Source organism: Callospermophilus lateralis, chromosome 16, assembly GCF_048772815.1.
Source record: "Callospermophilus lateralis isolate mCalLat2 chromosome 16, mCalLat2.hap1, whole genome shotgun sequence".
Lineage (NCBI taxonomy): Eukaryota > Metazoa > Chordata > Mammalia > Rodentia > Sciuridae > Callospermophilus > Callospermophilus lateralis.
In genome coordinates this window covers 61,543,918-61,563,988 of record NC_135320.1, presented here as the reverse complement: position 1 = coordinate 61,563,988, position 20,071 = coordinate 61,543,918, and the positions used below count along the sequence as shown (strand labels likewise).

The following is a 20,071-nucleotide window of genomic DNA, read 5'->3' as shown; positions in this document are numbered from 1 at the left end:
GGCATACAGGTTCAAGAAATAAGCAGTACGTGTTTACATTTATACCCAATCACTTGAGCTTTGACTGAGAAAACAGTGTCAAACACCAAAAATAGTGCAAGAATGGAACATTGTTTTATCAATACTTTGGCAAAAGTGAGAGGTAGAAAATATATCAAAACAACTTTCTTCTAATATTGTGGGTTTTTTTTTTTTTTGTATGGGACAATGAACCCTAAGTCACATCCCCATGCCTTTTTTTATATTTTATTTAGAGACAGGGTCTTGCTAAATTGCTTAAGGGCCTTGCTAAGTGGCTGAGGCTGGCTTTGAGCTCACCATCCTCCTGCCTCAGTCTCCTGAGCTACTGGGATCATTGGAGTACATCACCATGCCCAGCTCATACCAATCATTTTTAAAATGAAAGACACTACTATGTTATGTAACCTACTGAAGTTAATAAATAGACTAATTTTTAAAAAATTAATCAAAAAGCTTAAGCCAAAGAAATGAATTTCTAAATAAATCAATTAAAGCTGATCCAAAAAAGCCAGGTCATTAGCTATTTTTACTTATCATACTAGGAGGATTTGATGTTTTAATTAATAAGTTTGGAATATGGGAAAACTGAACTAAAATTAATTTTATAATAATGAATTTTGCAAGACATTTTTTTGGTCCAGATCTTAATTCCCAAAAGAATAAAAAGTCACCCAAAGGATGTGAACAAGCAATTTTAGCTTAAAAAGCTCTATCTTTGAGGTCTCACGCAGCAAGATGGGTATACCCCAAACATGTGACAGTATGAAATCCAAGACTCTCAGAGAATTCAAGAACAGAGCCTCTTGAACGTGGATGGTGACATATATAGCTCAGGGATACAGTAATGTGCCATAGTACCTCCGGATATATCTTACTGTAGCATCATTTTTACTTCATAAGCAAGCCTTTGAATCAAAATATCAGAAGTCTGTTGTTTCCAAAGTTAAGTGCTCCAACCTAATTGAGGGAAAGGTCCTACTGGTTTGGAAAAATTACTGTCCACCACTTCACCTTCCAAGTTAGAAACTATTTCATATCCCAGTTGTCACTACATCCTAATTAGCTAGGTAATATATTTTTCTATTTTATTTCATCCTATTCTACTTTACCTTTAACTGTTACTTAGTATAAGTGTAGATTTTTTCATTACTTGTGTTTGATTAAAATAAAGTTCCCTCCTGTCCCTTAGCCATCTTCTCAACCCCCAGCAGTCTGATGACTATTAAGCTCATTTTGCTCTTTTGAACTTGATGTAAATGGAATTACATAGTATATACGCTTTTGTGCCTAGCCTCTTTTATTTGAATGCCTAAGAGATTCATCCAATGTTGTTGCCTGTTTCTGATCTTTCTTTTTTAGCTCTATATTACTGGAAATTTTATTAATATTCACAAATTTATCCTTATTCTCCTGCAGATGGGCATTCAAGTCATTTCCATTTTGAATATGAATAAAGCTGGTATGAAGATTAATAATGTTGGTTTAAGCTTTAAAAAATTCCAATATAAATGCTCAATAACTGTCACTTCTTTCCTTCCATTAAATTGAAGTTACAGTGGAAATGGATGCTGTATATACTACACAGAACGAAAGTAGACACATTCACAATCAAGTTCACCTTTTAAACAAGACATGCCATGTATACTGCTAATCACTATACATGTTATGTTCATGCATAATAAATTCATATAACATAAACAACCACAAACATTAACCAAATGATTAACAAAAACTGATTTCTTTGATAATCACATTTTAGCATCTGCTCTATATTTTCTAGTACATCAAGAATAGATTAATTCAGGCAATAAGAAAAACTGTATTGTCAACCTATCAACCATACAACTCAAGGCATGTGAAATGAGATCATTTAATCTCAACAGATTGATCTAAATGGAGTTCAATAAAGCCTATCAATATTTATTTGGACAATTAAATAAGTTCATTAACTTTGAGCACATAAAAATTATAACTTTATTACATTAGCACAAGCTAACATTCCCTAACATTACTATTGCTAAACTCATGTCAATATAATGCTTCGGTCTGAAAGAACTGCTATTTGCCTCCACGTGTTCAATAAGTATTACACCTCCTCCATGCAGGAGAAGAAATTAAAATGAATCAAATATGAAATAAAAGTTTTAATAAAATTAATAGAACAGCAGTTAATATTATTTCCATCTTTGCCACAGTGTTACTCCTTCTGAAAATAAAGATTCTAAAATACACTGAATAAAAGTCATCTAGAAGCTGCTGGGTTGTTCTAGTATTTTAAATCAAAAGCAGAGTAACAAATGGTATTAAAGCTACTGCCAGATTCATTCTGGACCTTTAAAAACTAACTCCTTTGTACAAAGATAACTTGTATTTAATACTACCATAAAATTATAAATTCATACAAAGTAAAAAAAAATAAATGAAATCTTCATATTTTTCTTCTTACCTCCCATTCTCTGGCTGCTGCTTGATTAGTAGAATCCTCATTTGTTTCAGACTCTTCAATCTTTTTTACTACTATAAACCCAGGTTCTCTAGTATATTCACCAGTATCTTCTGCATATATTTCTGGACTCCACTGAATGAAGAAGGCATATAAGTGGTCCGTCCTATTAGAACAAGGGAGTATTACTATAACTAGTATTCTGTGCTATTAACTACATTTATAAAATCATATGCGAGATATCTTGGTAAAATTTATAGACAAAATGTACACAAAATATAATGCACTTTATATAAAAAGCCCATTGGAAAAACATTAACTTAAAAACAATTTATTTGGCTATACTCTGTTGTTTTGAAAAAACATATTGAGAATTTCTTTGGCATGCTTGGACTAGTTCAAATGTGATATATAGCTAATATTTTTCCTCTTTAAAGATATTAGTGATGGAAAAGAAAATTGAATCTGTAACTTGTCCTCATTCACACAATGATCTAATGATTAAATATAACAATTTATTAGCTACCTATTTTGAAACCTGGACATTGTACAGAAGTTTTCCAATTTAACAGAAATTAATTTCCTTAAATTTTAAATGATACCAGTAATACATACTTAATTATTGACTCAGGGATAGATGATCTAGAGTTTAAAATCTCTGGTTCCTCTTTCCAATGTTTTATTACCTATAGTAAAGCAGGCTGTTGAATTTCTTAAGAAACACATTTAAAGGCCAAACACATGTTTTAAATATCTGTACTTTATTGGCTTCAATTAGCATGAATAACTGAAAACTGATTATAAAACCTTCTGTTCATATATAACAATAACAACAACTATGGAAATTATAGATTCAATCTAATAATTTTTTTAAAAAGCCTGTAATTCCTTATGTGACAGCCAACATAAAGTGTACTGTTTTATCTTTCAGATAATTTGTCCCTATCAAAAGCAATATAAATTAAGTCATGTTTAAAAATAAAGCTTAGAATCCTAGTAAAATTATTTTTAAATGAACATAAGCCAACATGAAAGGAAATTATTAAAACAAACTTTCATGTAAAAATGAAAATATAACCAAGAGTAAACAGAAAAACTAAATTCAGTTAAAATTTTCATTGGAGTCATTTCAACATGACTGATGAATTTAATTATCTGGCTCTATCCCTTTTAATTATTTATGAACTATACAAACATACCATAAACTTTATTTACTGTAACCACATTTTGTTGAAGGCATACTCATTGTCTGATGGGTTAAGGGAAACAGGGATAACTTTATCATTATAACCCCCTAAAGCAGTAGTACTCAAAGCAACACAGAAATCTTTTCTAAGAGGTATATGGACTCTTAAGATCGTTCTAAGGGAATCAATCAATTTCTCTATAATTTCTATATTTTTCTCTTCTCATACTAATCTCCCTAAGAATTATACAATAATGATGGTGTGCAGATTTACTCCTTCTCTGCTTCTGCTAAAAATACCTTTACTAATTTGTAAAAGAAAGGTGTATCATCTTCCATTCAGATTTTTACAATGGTACATTCCTTAAAGTATAACTACTTCTAGGTTGCCCAAGACTGGTATTGAAACATGGAGAATTATAAAACTGGGTAATAATTTCTTTTGTAAAACTCAGTTGTTTCTAATCCATTGATTTCCGCAAAACTAAAGGAATTTTCAATGGAGTTGCTTACTGTTGATCACTAAAACCAATTTTGATGAAAGATAATGAAGTTTTGGAACATAATAAAACAACTTGAAAGAACTGAATGACATAAATAAAAATATTTGAGTATTAGTGACTTTTATATAAACAAAGCCTCTCAGTATTTAGAAAGAAAATAAAAAAGGGAAAAAGTGATGCTGAATCCTTCCTCATCCTTTCAATGAACAGCCTTCATCAATCCATATCTGATTACTGCTATTGTTGTGACTTTTCAGCCACCATGTATCAAACCAAGGCAGGCTGACTTATAAGCTTCCAAGTGGGTAAAATCTTAGGCTTTTTATTATTTTGACAACAGTAATGGAAAGTTATGAAATAAATGGAATTTCAGTATACATATATGCAGATATGTAAATGCCTATGTTATGTGTAGTTTGTTGCAAAGAATAATAAAAGATAAAAATACCTTATATAAAATTCTGTGAGGAGGCACAATGGAAAATAGAAATACAAAGCTAAAAATGTAATGATGCAATTTTTAACTATTAAAGGAGAATATAGGCTGGGCGTGATGGTACACACCTGTAATCCCAGCAGCTCGGGAGGGAGTTCGAGGCAGGAAGATTACAAGTTCAAAGCTGGCCTCAGCAAAATTGAGGTGCTAAGCAACTCAGTGAGACCTTGCCTTTAAGTAAATACAAAATAGGGCTGGGGATATGGCTCAGTGGTCTAGTGACCCTGAGTTCAATCCTAATACCCATTAAAAAATAAAAATAAAAAAAAGAGAACATATGAGTTTTTAAGTGGATTATGGTAGATGGCAAATTGTTAGGCTGTTTAGTTTCTATTGGATATATAGTATTTAAAAGATCAACTTAATAATTTAACTTAAAATATCAATATTTATAATTTATTAACAATAGACATACTTTTAATTGATTAAACTTATAATGAAGAAATTTACTGTGCTCTAATGTACACAAAAACAGCTTGAAAATACTACATCCTTTTAGTAGCTAATTTAGTGTCATGTATATAGAATGCATTCAATATATTTGCGGCAATTGAAATAAAGAGATTATAATTCTAGCTTATTACCTGCCTTCAGGCAAAGGCCATATCATTTAATATTTCTTTTAAATACTTTTTTTAGTTGTAGTTGGACATAATACCTTTATTTTTATTTGTTTTTATTTTTATGTGGTGCTGAGGATTGAACCCAGCACCTCACATGTGCTAGGCGAGCACTCTACAGCTGAGTCACAACCTCAGCCCCTCATTTAATATTTTGATGAACGTTCATAGCTAAGATATCTTAAAGAACATTTTTTGCCACTAAAACTGGATACATAGTCACATTTTTTAACAATAAACTCCAAAGATATAATTAAAAATGGGATAAAGTTAAGTGTACAAAGCAGGAGTTAAATGATTTTAAATAGATTTAAAGTACAATTTTAATTAGAAACTACTTTTTACAGTACTTTGTCACTGGTATGCAGGTATACAAAATAAATTTAATTCATGGAATCTTAATGTTTTCAAGGTTTTGTTTTTATGTTATTCTACTTTACCTTTCTTGTGGCACTGCAAACCAATATTCATGTTTCTTATCTCTTTGTGCATACTGTTGCATTGTAGCACTTGCTTGGGATACAAATGTTTTCCTCATTGGTTTTCCAACTCTGAGACACAAAAACTTATGTAATCTATTTCTTCTCTTTTCCTTTAAAAGTGCAGAACCTAGAAGTGAGAGCCAAACAGTATTTATACAATCCTCATGCATCACATAATTTAGATTAAGTAATCTTACCTTTCAACTTCAGACTAATTACAGAATAAAAACTCATTTCACTGCTACTCAGATGAATTATCTTAAGTAACCTGTATTTTTCTCCCAACAAAGCTGAAGTCATAAACACAGCAAGACCAAATACTATGCAAAAGTAATTACATATACATTTATAATTTTCTGCATATTCTCTATCAGTCTTTAGAATGGCATCTAAGTAAGTTTGCAGGATTTTGTAAGGCTTACTTTAATATAGTAATTATAGACAAAAGTTGAGTAAGTTTCTGAATTTTTACATACACACAAAGTGTGATAAATCTAGATTCATTCACTTATTTGGACAGTTAATTAAGCCTGAATAATCTTTAACTCTCCCTACCAAAGATACAGATATGAAGTATACTGAGTGTTTGATAATATAGTTGAGTTCATGAAATCCGGACATTAATTAGCTTGCAAAAGCAGCATATTAATTATGAAAGGAAGTGTGCTTACAGAGATCTGGGTACCTTTTGGCATTTTTTCTGTGTAAAACTATACAAAGCACATGGCTTTTCTTCTGTGTAATACTGTGGGAAGTACATAATCTATTTTAGCCTCAGTATTTACATCTGGTCAAAAGGAGGAACTATAAGCATTCTTCCCATAGCTGTATTTCTCAGCTTTATATTTATTATACAGTTTTATTACAAAGTCATAAAGATCAGAAAGTTTTAATATTTCCCTGTTGTAGAGTATCAGGTTACTTAAAAAATACTTAAAATTAATTTCATGATATATAAAAAAAGAAACCAAATAGCAATCTATAGACTATATGAATACAGACTCTATGAATACCTACCAATTTTTCTCCTTTTAGTATCTATCTGGTTATAAAAGGATCTCACCTAACCCCCACAACAATCCCATTAACAGATTATTGTTATTCAACAGAATCCATAATTTTATCTTTTTCAAAGGCTTCAAAATATAAGGCAAAAATCAGATGTAAAGGTCTTCAAATAAAGATATTCACATAAGTATGATTTATACCAAAGAAAGTAAATGTCTTAATAATATAAATTGCTAATAACAACCGAGAGTCTTAACAATATGAAAATGATTGAATAAATCATATGGCTATTAAAACCATGTTTTCAAAGAATTATAACATAGAAATATTCATGACAAAAGTGTTAAGTGGAAAAAAAGCAGGATAAAATATTATATATAGTGTAAACCTGATTTCAGATAAAGAAATCTATAAGTATAGTACATGTAAATATCAAAGTTATGCGCGCACACACACACACACACACACATGCATATAAACACATAGACCCTATAACAACAAATATTCCAAATGTTAATAATGACTGCCTCTGGGTGATAAATCCCAAGTAATTTTTATAAATTGTCTAATAGCCTCCTATATTTTTCATATATTCCTTAATAAATATTACTTCTAAATAAAAATATTATAGAGGAAATAGTCCTTGATTTTAATTAATCTTTTATAAAACATGCTTCAACTAAATGTATTTTTTAATATTCTAATAAATATAATCCTTAGGTCTTCAGGGTATGTCAATTGGATGATACAAGGACTATTTAGTATTTTAAAAATTAAAACAAATCATTACGCATTGCTAATGGGAATGTAAAATGGTGCAGCCACTATGAAAAATAGATGGTTTCACAAAGAATTAAACATGGAGTTATCATATGATCCAGTAGTTTCATATGTGCTCTAAAAGACCAAAAGGAGACTCAAACAGATATTTGTATGCCAATGTTCACAGAAGTATTATTCACAATAGCAAAAAGAAAGATATAACAGAGTGAATAAACAGAATGTGACAAACATACAATTGAATATTAATTACTAAGCTTTAAAAAGGTAGAGAGTTCTAACTATGCTATAACATACATGAACCTTAAAGGCATTATGTTAAGTAAAATGATCCACACCAACACACACACACACACACACACACAAAAAAAAAAAAAAAACCCTGCATGATTTCACTTAAACAAAGTACCTAAAGTAGTCAAAAGAAGAAGAAAGTAGAATGATGGTAGCCAACAGCAACAGCTATGAAAAAGGGAAAATGGCCATTTACTATTAGTATGTAGTTTCAGTCTGGGAAGATGAAATGTTCTGGAGATGGATGTTGGTCATGGATGTCACAGTACCTAATATCACTAGACTGCAGACTAAAAAATGGTTAAAACAGTAAATCTTAAGTATATTTTACCACAATTTAAAAAAACAGTTAAAATGGTAAATTTATTTCATGTATATTTTAGTACAATTTTTAGTTCATATGTAAATTGGGATCAGTATTTCTATGGAATTACTTAATTCTAGACGTGTTTGCTGTTATATGAGCCCATTTAACCCATAATGCACTAAGTATAATTACAGTATATTAGAAGGAAACTGTTTTATAATTTTCATAAATAATATTACCAAAAACAAAACTAAAAGAGAATATGATATTTTAATTTATCCTGTTTTTTTTTTTAAAGGAAAACATATAATATGATGATGATGAAACTTCTGGATATTTGGAAGTATTTTAGGAATAGATTTTTATATCCAATTGTACTTTCTAAAAGAAAGATGAAATCACAACTTCGGTAAGTATAAATTTCAACTAAAATGTATGTGCAATGATAAAGGCATATTAAGAACTAAGAGACACAATGGAATAAACAAGTTATTACAAAACTTCTGTGCATTTCCAAGAAACAAACTGCTATTTAAGAAAGAATGCATTCAGTCAAGAATGTTAAAAAATGATACAAAAGATTCTCATTTTGTGAACCTGTATCTTTGGGATACGAAAGACAGCAGGTATCAAAGAGTTGTCCCCAGAGTAACTTCAAACAAGGGCTACTTGATTATCTTTCAGACTGATCTAAGATACAGCAGTTTTTGAGTCAGTTAGAAGAGACAACATGCAATAAAATAAACTAACTTCATAAGTTCCTTGAAGCTTACCTTCTACATGCCCATCAGCAGATATAATTTTATGTTTGATTTCTTTCTGTGACACTTGCTGAATATTTTCCCTTTGCTCTTTAGTTTGTTGCATGGTATGAGTTTTCCAGAGTTTACGTAACTCTTCTACCTCTGTCTCCGAGTCCCGATTTTGTTCCTTTCCTTGTTTGCCTTTGTCAACAGTTTGCTTTTGTTTAAATTCTGTCGTTTCTCCATAAGGCATATTTTCTTTTCCACTCTCTTCTTGGTGCAATGAATCCTCATGACGAAAACCATCTTGGATTACATGACCTTTTATACTTATGCTTTGTTCTTTAGGGGCTGATAATTCTTGAAGGTTATCTGTAACTGTATCTCCTCCCTTAGTGGACATTTCCAGATTATTTAAATCAGCTGCATGAGATAAAGCCCCAACTTCATTTGTAGAATGTTCAGTATTGGATTTTGAATGATCAAGAGTACTAGTAGACTCTGATTTGGCCATTGAACATTCTACTTCAATCTGATTGACAGTTTGCACAGATTCTGATGATGCACCAGATGACTTATCTTGTCGTAGCTGATCTGAAGAGATAAGCTCCTCTCCTACTGGAGAGAGTTCTGATTCTGTGAACACATCTTCAGAAAGAGACTCCTCAGTACTCCTAGGAGCAGTGCTGGCACTATCATTACCTGCATCACGGATTCTTGAGTCCATTTCCTCAGTATTAATTCCTGTTATTTTCTTTGAATGGCAGAAGTCCTTTCCTGATAACTGATCTAGTTCTCTGTCATTAAACAAAGTTAAATATTATTAGACTTTAAAAATTGTCTTTTATATTCCACCAACTGAATAATTAATATCACTGGAGAGGTTTTTCAAAGAAGATAAAGTATATGTCTCAATAGAATATAAAAATTTTGATTTATTCACAAGGAGAAAGTAATCACATTCAATTTTTCAGTAACTGCTTAAGATCTGGAAAACAACAATATAAGATTTCCTTGAAAGGAATCAAAGAAAGTTTGATAACATAATTCTAGCTGAAGCTAGAATTTTAAACTAATATTTACTCATTGATGGAATATAGAAAATAGCTTAAAGAAAATTTCAATTAAAATGTTGTATCTTTTAATAAAGTAAGAATACATCAATTTGTTATATACACACACAGCATTCATTTACATTCAAATAGAGGTTGAATTAAAATATAAGGTTTAAATAGAAGGCTTAAAAACAATCAACAGAACTGAGGCAAAACTATTTTCAGGAAATCTTTAAGCTAATAATCCTAAATAAAAGTTGTAAGAGAATTTATTCAGGTAAAGAATTTAGACATTGGAATGAATGATTCATAATTGGGTTCAGCTTTACTTCTTTATTGCCATTTGTCTGGACAAACACTCATGTTCAAAGGCCATAGTTTAAGTTCTGGAAAAAAATAAGTACACATCTTTTTTCATGAAATATAAGTCAGCAATTTACAGTGATGGTTATAAGTATCTTGTGGCAAATAGAAACTACATGAATTCTTAGTAGATACAGTATTAATATTTATACATATACAGTTGGAGGACAACCTAAAAACACTATAAATGGAAAGTAAGGTAACATAAAAATAGTTACTTCTCTGTATGGAAAAGTTGTACATCTTTTTATCTCATTCTCTTTCTTGCATTTATCAAATTATCTGTAATAAATATGCATAATTTTTATAACTAGACTAAGTAAAAATTTTAAAATATTATTCAGTTGAAGTTCAATTTATATCTCTGCCTCTAATGTACTGGATTCATCTTTTAATTAACACAAGCATCTAACTTGTGTTATTTAATATACAATAGTGTCATCTACTGGTATTTCATTTAAACTGCATCTATGAGTTCTTGGAATTGTACACTAATTTTGAAAAATCTTACCTGTACATTAGAATTATAAGACCCTTAGGATAAGAGATAAAAATAAGAGCCTAATAGGAAATATATTTAGGTAAGTGCTAAACTCTTCAGAGTTAATATGTTTAAAGACTAAACATTTATGCCAATGAAGCTGCTACTGTTTCAATATAGTTCCAGACAGTATCTCTGAAATCAACTTTCTAGAAAGTATAAAAAGACAAATCAAAATTTTCAACGCATTTTTTGCTACATATGGCATTATTCTGCAAATAATTTCATGCTTTGTTTATCTAATTTGGTGCCGAATATTCTTTTTCATTAATCTATATGGCAAGATTTAAAGATATTTTTCTTTTTTTTTAAAGTTTGAATTTAGTGCATAGTCTTTCCACATGATACTCTAAATGATAAAACAGTGAACTGAAAGAAAAAAAGAGAACATCCTAGTAGAACAGACATATTGTTCAGAATAAGATAACCCCAAAGTATCATAAAACAAATAGAAAAGTAGGACAACAAAAAAAATCTCACCAATGATTATATATTCCCAAATATAACCTTCCTCTTTCTATCTGAATCATATTCTTTAGGTTTTCTCCTGTCTCATCCCGCCACCCACCCTCAATAATACTTAATTGCTGAATGTGACTCTGAATAATGATCTACAAACATAACCAACAGAAGAAGATGATGACACGTTCTAATTAACTGTGTCTATAAAGATTAATTTATCATGCCAAAATAATATGTGTGGTTTGGAAGGTATACTGGTGAATTTTCCAAGAGATTTTTTATTCTATTACACATATCCTAACAACTCATCTATTCTTAATCAGAGACAAAACAATTGCTCCTTTCTCCTTTATAAATTTTCTGCCCAAGAGCCAATTTTGAAACAGCCATCATCACACCTATGAGTTCATAAAGGGATGGAAATATCAGTATTAGTCAAAGTGAAGCCAGTTTTTAAACTGTTGCCAAAGTAAAACACAGAAGGATAGGGAGGTTCTTTTCTACTACATATTAGTTTTCTTTCTTTCCATTTTTCATTGTCTGTAGACCTATATTTTATCATTTTCTCCTTTTATTTCTCATTCCTCTTTTTCTCTCTGGTCACTAATTTAGTCAGCTTTCAAAGTCTATGACACATCCCTATGTTATTGAAATATATAAATCCCCTGAACAGTGTATTACAAGGTTAACGCTTCCTAATAATACAACTTTTAAGTTTTCTCCTTCACATTCTGTACTTTTGTGAAGAGTGCAAAAGTAAAAATCAATAAGTTAAAAAATAAAACTATTCTGGTTACAGCAGTATCAAGTATTTATTTTTGTGGCCTGTCCCACATCCTGCACCTCACTCATTCTTTAGGCCTTTTGAGGAAAATTTAAAAACTATCTCTGACAATGATTACTCACAGAGGTAAGTCAGAATTCTAGATACTGTATCTAAATTAAAAAAAGAAAACTGATAAACATTGAATTAATCAGTATTATAGGTTACTTCTCAAATATCTGGTTCTTGACCAAAGATACAAACATAAACCTAACATAATTGCTAACTACTTAACACAACCAAAAGTAGTTAGCAATTATGTTAGGTTTATGTTTGTATCTGTTAAGAATAATAGTTTTAATACTGCACATATTTTTGTTTCATTATTAATAAGGTGAAAAGTACGTATAAAAACTATTAAATATTTTTAAGAGCATTAGAATAGAATTCACTTTCTAGATGTAAACAAATTGCAAAGGAGCAAAAATTTCACTCTTACATGGGTAAGGATTCCTTTATTTTGCTATCCAAAATTTCTTTGTACATTGCAGCTGACATCACCTCTTCCATTGGACACATGATGCCATATTCCTCACAGCCATTCTCTTGAACCAACGGGTCATTTTTATGTGGATCAAACATTATATTATTTGGAGTAACTAGCAGCACACCACTGACTGTGCCCTAAGATGAAAAAAGAAAATAATATTTAATCTTCAAAGTTTAAAATTTCAAAAAGAATTCTAGCAAGGTTTACTAACGATCTTATGATATTCAGCTATCATACACACAAACACACACACATACACACACACACACACACACACTAAATCATATATATGACTCAATAACTAGGACATTCTCATGAAAATGTTTCAAATGACAATCCATTTTCCCAGTGAATTCTGCCATTTAGGAGAGGTAGAATACAAAAAATATCATACTCCACCTAAAATAATCAAGCCAGGAATTAATTCTGCAAACTCAGCAAAATACTATATTATCATGTATCAGAAAAATAATTTCAGTAATGTAGAAGGGACTGTAAAGTACTGCAAAAGCACAAAGCTATGTTTAACCTTAATTTGCATCCTTCTTCCTGTGCTATTCCCTCACTGCAAGTACCAAATATAGTTTAATGTATACAGTGCAGACGCTATCAAATCATGTGACAATTTAATCCATTATAAAAGGAAAAGAGCAAAATTTCTTTAAAATAACTTTTTTTTTTAATGACTGCTTTTCTCTTGATTCTGCTACTTCCAAGTTATGTAACTTTGGGAAGCAATGCCTTTGGGTCTAATTTTTTATTCACAAAATTAGATTAGATGACCTCTAAAGTATATAACAATTATTTTTAATTTCACCATGAAAAGATATAAAATTTTAAACACATTTATATAAATCTGATACAAATTTGCTTTCTAACCTATTTTTATAAACTAAATTTCACAGGCCGCTGATACCATTAATGTTAATTAATATTTATTGATTACTTCATTTGTATCACACTTTTATATACTTGTTCATTTGATCTTCATAATCGTATCTCTGAGATGGTAGAATTGTTTCTGTTTTGTAGATGGGAAGCCTAAGACTGAGAAAAAGAAGACATGTTGACCTAAACAAGCAGGATTAAAAATCCAGATAGTCTGAATTCTTTACTATATTCTTTTGGCATATGGGTTAAAAACTACAATCACTCCAAATCAAGTATGGAATATTCTTTAACTAGTATATTTTTTAACTCTTATTCCACTGTGTTCTATATATGCAAAAATGAAGAGCAAAAAGAATTCTAAAAATCCTACGGTTACTTCAAAGTTGTCTTCCTTTTCCTGAAGCTATTAAGGGAAAGAAAATCATAAATCTTGCTTGATTTAGTATCATACCCTTCTTCCAAGTTCATATTCAGTTCTGTGAGTTACCTAGCTCAACTTTAAGAACATAAACAACTAAATTATGGAAAACACTATCATTAAGAATGACCAATGCCAAATTAAAAAAAAATCTAATGCTGAATATGGCAACCAAGAACAAGTGGGAAAAAAGTGACTACATGTGTTACAGATAGTTAAATATTTTCATTTATTATTTATAGTAAATGCATGTAATTGGAGAGAAGAGAATGTGCAGATACATTTTGGTGGATTAAAGGGAATCAATCTGAAACTAAGCAGCACTTCTTTTGGTCCAGACCATGAAACAACTAAGTAATCAGTAACTATGTAAAATAGCAGCTTATTTATATTTTGATTAATATTTTAATTAGATTAATATATATTAATTTGTATTTCCGGAGTACATGCTGACTCAAGTCAATGAGACAGTAAAGTATGTTGTAGGGTTAGGGTTAGGGTTGTATTGCAAGGTACATCCAAAAAACATATAATCAAGACTACGGTAAAATGTAAAAAACCTTAAAGGTTTCCAGTATCTCATATCTTCTCTTTCCTGTAGATTAAATTATTTCAGAAATTAAACCAAGCAATCAGCCAGAAATTTTTTTAAAAAAGGAGCAAATTTCAGGTTCTCTCAAAAACTTTAGATCACTCTTAATTTTATGTTCATTAATTTTAACCAGATTATTTGGTTCACTAGCATAACATAAATTTTATCTTTCATCTTAAGAGTACTTTTACAAAGATAATGCTAACTAGCTACACTGCAATAAAAGGTCAAATGTAATGATAACACTTTTAATTGTCCATGCACATTAATACTATTGAAAACTCTATCAAAAACTGTGCTACTACTTTTTAGATTAGAAGGGACTTGAAACCCCTTCTTACTAGATGGATCAATCTGCTGAAGCTAATTTCCAGGAATCCATGCTTATATGCTATTTACTAAAAGGTGAATTCTTCAAGCTTTCTTTCGGCCTAAAGAGCAGGAGGATTGTGGGAGGTGAAGAGGCTGGTGGGTGTGAGAGTGGCTAGTGGGAAGCCAGTGGTGGCAGTTGGGCTCTGAGGGTTTTTTCCTGAGGAGCTGTTTTGTTTGGCGTGTGTGGTTCTAAAAATAAAGTTAGTTTCTTTTGACAAGTGGCTCCTGAATTGTGCCCAGCCAGACTGCGGCAAACTTGAAACCCCTTCTTACTAGATGGATCTGCTGAAGCTAATTTCCAGGAATTATGCTTATATGCTATTACTAAAAGGTGAATTCTTCAAGCTTTCTTTCCTCTGCAGCATAATCAAGGGTTCCATACTTGGCACTTTTTGAGGCAATCGGTCACATGCATTCTCTATAAATCAAGAGTTGACCATGAGAAATGTTTCTTCAGCATACAATTCATGAAAATATCTTGAGAAAGTAACATAAAATTCATTTGACCAAGATCCAATCTAAAATCATAAACTCACACTAATGCATTCCTTTTTGATTATTCTAAAATATTGACATATCATCATTATATTAAGACTATTGTGAGCAAAAGATTTCCAATTAAGTATCTTCTTAATCCATGACTTTTAGAAACTTCAGACACAAATTATTCTTTAGTATTAACATTTTCGCTTTCTTATGTATAATTTCCTGGAATCTTTTAAGGAGAAATTATTTATATTCTAATATAAAGTCTATCTCCAAGAGAAAAGTCATCATTTATAATAATTAAATAAATACTAAAAGATAAAAAAGACTATGATTTAGGAACCCATCTCAGTTAATAGAAAAGTATACAATGATTTTTATTTTTATTTTTTAAGTCCACAATAATTTAATCATTATAGTTTTGAAAAATTTCTATTATTTTATGTGAATAACTTTACTATAATCAATATGTAGGAAGATGAAAGAAGAAAAGACAAATTGCAAAAGAAATAACAATATCCTGCTTACTTTCTTCTGTGCATTATAATAAAGAGAGCCAAACTCCATAAGAGATTATATTGCAATAACATCAGGGAGCAGAGTATTCTGGCTATTCTTAATCCTGCCAATGACTTTATCTTTACTTTGATCCTTAAACAAAATTTTTATTTGTATATTTGCAAATACATTTCTGCTTCAAGCCAAGAACTAATTCTCAGTATGAGATTTCTGGACATCTAAAAAGGGTTTCCTTCAAGATTTTGAACAAGTACATATTACTAACTATGCATAGAACAACTATCCAAGGATGAGAAAGGAGCACACAAAAGAAACAAAAGCAACCCCCAGAGGCCACAGAGTCAGGAATATTTTATATGCTCATTAATCAGAGAGAAAAGCCTTGTATGTAGAGGGCCTCAGAATATTTTGAAGAGTATTTTCTCAATAAAGGGGTAAATTAGTCACAGATTAAAGACTGCAGTAGTCTTGCCTAAAAAAACTAACAACAACAAAACTTTAAAACAGAACACAACAGGATTAAATTGTTTATAAGAAATTTAACCAAGAAAAAACTATAAAAATATTTACAGGAATACAACTGTATCCAAAAATCATACACTAGTCATGGAAAGAAACAGAAAAAAAATGACCCACAACAAAGAAAAAATTCAATTAACAAAAGATCCTGAAGTGAGACAAAAGAAAAAAAATAGTAGAAAAACTATTAAAATAATTATTATAATGATATTCTAAAATAGTGAAAAATGATAGTGCATACAGGTGGAGATATGAAAAATATGAGACCTACTTTAGTCTTACAAAGATGAGACTTTCAAAATTGAGATGAAAATTACTCTGGAAAGAAATAACAATAGATCATACATGGGAAGAAAAACAATAGTTAATTTTAAGATATATAATAATTAAGCTGGGGAGAGCGGTATATGATTATAATACCAGCAACTGAGGACGCTAAGGAGGCAGATCCCAAATTGGAAGCAAGCCATTTATTGACATCCTGCCTCAAAATAAAATAAAAGGATGGGAGATATGAAGTGCCCTTGTGTTGAGAGCCACAGCAGAAGGGGCCCCAGCAAACTTTCAGACTGCCAGCTGATGATTGGCTCACAGCGGCCCCAGCAACATCTAGCTGATTGGCTCCTCTGTGGTGATGCTCATTGGAGATGCTCATTGAGCTGTTTCCCCGCCCTTTCAGACTACCAGCTGATGATTGGCTCACAGCGGCCCCAGCAACATCTAGCTGATTGGCTCCTCTGCGGTGATGCTCATTGGGCTGTTTCCCTGCCCTTTCAGGCCACGGAGCTGCGCATTGGGGGACTTTTTTGGCTCCGCCCATGCGACCCAGCCAATCGGCCTCAAGAGGAGGAGGATTGTGGGAGGTGGAGATGCTGGTGGTTGAGGGAGTGGCTTGTGGGAAGCCGGTGGTGGCAGGTGGGCTCTGAGGGTTTTTCCTGAGGAGCTGTTTTGTTTGGCGTGTGTGGTTCTAAAAATAAAGTTAGTTTCTTTTGACAAGTGGCTCCTGAATTGTGCCCAGCCAGACTGCGGCATTTGGTGGCCCGTACAGGGAACGAACCCACGACCTTGGCGTTATCAACGTTCCTGTTATGGAAGGTTGCCAATGAGGAATTTTGCAAGGAGAAGGCTAGGCGAAATGCCCCAAAGATAAACTTAAAATAACCCTTTTTACTCTAAACTTTTTAAATTTGGATTCATCAGGGCTTAGTGCTGCGGAAAGGCATATGTGTCCAAAAAATGTACATAAGCCCAAGGTACTTTGGAAGGATATTCTAACAGGACAATGGAAAGGTCCTGACCCAGTAATTGTCTGGAGTCGGGGGTCTGTCTGTGTGTTTCCACAGGGAGAACAGCAGCCAATTTGGATTCCAGAGAGATTAACTAAGGTCCTGACCCAGTGATTGCCTGGAGTTGGGGGTCTGTTTATGTGTTTCCACAGGGAAACAGCCCAATGAGCATCACCGCAGAGGAGCCAATCAGCTAGATGTTGCTGGGGTCACTGTGAGCCAATCATCACCCTTGAGTTTAATCCCCAGTACTATATGTGGAAAAAAAGTATAGCAATTAAAATTATATAAATGAAAAGACAGGAAATATGTGAAAAGAGTTTCAGGGACCTCTGAGATAATGTTAAACAACCTGTGTGCCTAATTGGAGTTTTTAAAGAAGATAAAAGATGGAAGAGAAAAGATATCTGAAGAAATATAGCCAAAAATATTTCCAAATTTGACATAAGCTACAAACCCACAGATATTATAAGTTAAATAAAGCCAAAGCAAATTAAATATGAAAAAGGCATACCATAATCAAATTGTTCAAAATTAGTAACAAAGAGAATAAAAGAAAAACTATCACAAAATTTCTATCACAAAATACCAAATATAGAAACAACAGAAGACTTCTCTTTGGAAAAATAAAAGCCAGAAAAATAGCAGAATTATAACTCACTGGATATTGGAAAAGATGTATAACAACAGGACACAGAATGTTATAGGCCCAGTGGGAGACAGTTCAGCAATTTCTAATAAGCTAAACATAATCTTATCATACCATCCTACAGTCATGTTCCCTGGCATTAACCCAAATCAGGTCAAATTTTACATCCACAGCAATCCACACATGACAATTAGCATGGCGTTATTCATAAATATAAAATTTGGAAGAGACTAGGATGTTCTTTAATAGGGAAAATTGTTAAATAAATTGTAATATAACAGCACAATGGAATGTTATTCAGCAATAAAAAGAAATGAAATGTAAAGCCAGAAAAGTCGTGGAAGAATCTTAAATGCATATTGCTAAGTGAAAGAAGTCAATCTGAAATCCTACAAAAATATTATCTGATTTCAAATACATGGCACCCTGGAAAAGATAAAAGTATGGAGATGGTAAAAAGATAATTAGTTCATGAGGAATAGAGAAGGGATAAGTAGGTGACACACAGGGGATTTTTAGGGCAATGAAACTATTCTGTATAATAAGGCAAGGATGGATACATGTCATTATACATTTGTCAAAACCTATAGAATGTTCAGTAGAACACAAGACTCAGTTCTGTAGACCATGGACTTAATAAATACTAGTTCCTCATTTATAACAAATATAGCACACAAATACAAGATGTTACTAATAGAAGTAATGGGGTAAGAAGGAAAAAGTATATGTGAACTTTTTCTATAAAATTCTTCTATCAATTTAAAATTGCTCTACAAAATAAAATCTATTATTTTTTTAAAAAATCAACTGAGGATAAAAAAGGATACAGTGGCAGAAAATAAAGGGATTAAGGATTCTTTTTTAAAAAGTTCATATATACACAATTTTAAAAAGACACATAAATATGACAGTATTATTTTAAAAAGAAGGGAAAACACTTTTTTAGATATTTAAACACCAAAAAAATTTATCACCAGTTGAATTGCACTATAAACATTTTTAAAAATCTTCAAGTAGAAAGAAAAATGATACAAGCCTGAAATCTGGATCTATTTTTTAAAAAAATGGAAAGCAGAGAGAATGAAAAAGAAGTGGATAGATATAATAGTTTTTCCTTACTTTTAAAAGCAAAAATAACATTGCATTTGGAGTTTAAAACATGTAGAAATAAAAAGGTAGAACAATAAGAGTACAAATGTTGTGGGGGAAGGTGTGACAAAACAGTTGACCCTTGACATAAAGAGTTTGAACTTCATGAATTCTCTTATGAGCAGAATTTTTTTGCATGTGATTCATAAAAATTTTTAAAAACTGGCAACTGAACTAAAAAAATTAACAACTGTGCCATGAATGCATAAAATATTTGTATATAATAGTCTATTATTAATTACCACAATATATAGGAATCTTGTAAGTTAAAATTTTACCAAAATTTAAATAAACACTTAATAGACAATTACAGCACCATATGCACTAAAGAAAAATGTAAAAAAAAAAAAAGGAAAGATGCAGCATTAAGTCATAGAATATAAAACTAATTACAGTATATATGTATTACCCTAATAATTTTGTAGCCATCTCTCCCATTGGTATTATGGTGGGCTTAAGTGTTGAGGTTATCTGCTTCAAACACTGAAAATCTAACAAAAGAGGTAAAAGAGTTCTACAAATAAAACTACAAAACACTTAAGAAAAAAATTGAAGACCTTAGAAGATGAAAAG

At 31.3% G+C, this 20,071-nt stretch overlaps 1 protein-coding gene across 3 annotated transcripts in view; it reads right to left on the bottom strand.

The window, feature by feature from the left end:
* Oxr1 (oxidation resistance 1) overlaps positions 1-20,071 on the bottom strand; it is an 80,273-nt gene that overhangs the window by 31,468 nt on the left and 28,734 nt on the right. For all 3 annotated transcript variants that reach the window (XM_076836359.2, XM_076836357.2, XM_076836358.2), the window contains exons 6-9: positions 12,567-12,751; positions 8,914-9,680; positions 5,710-5,878; positions 2,468-2,630 (exon numbers count right to left, since the gene is read on the bottom strand). In XM_076836359.2, coding sequence (XP_076692474.1) covers positions 2,468-2,630; positions 5,710-5,878; positions 8,914-9,680; positions 12,567-12,751 — 1,284 coding nt within the window. The remainder of the gene's footprint in view (positions 1-2,467; positions 2,631-5,709; positions 5,879-8,913; positions 9,681-12,566; positions 12,752-20,071) is intronic.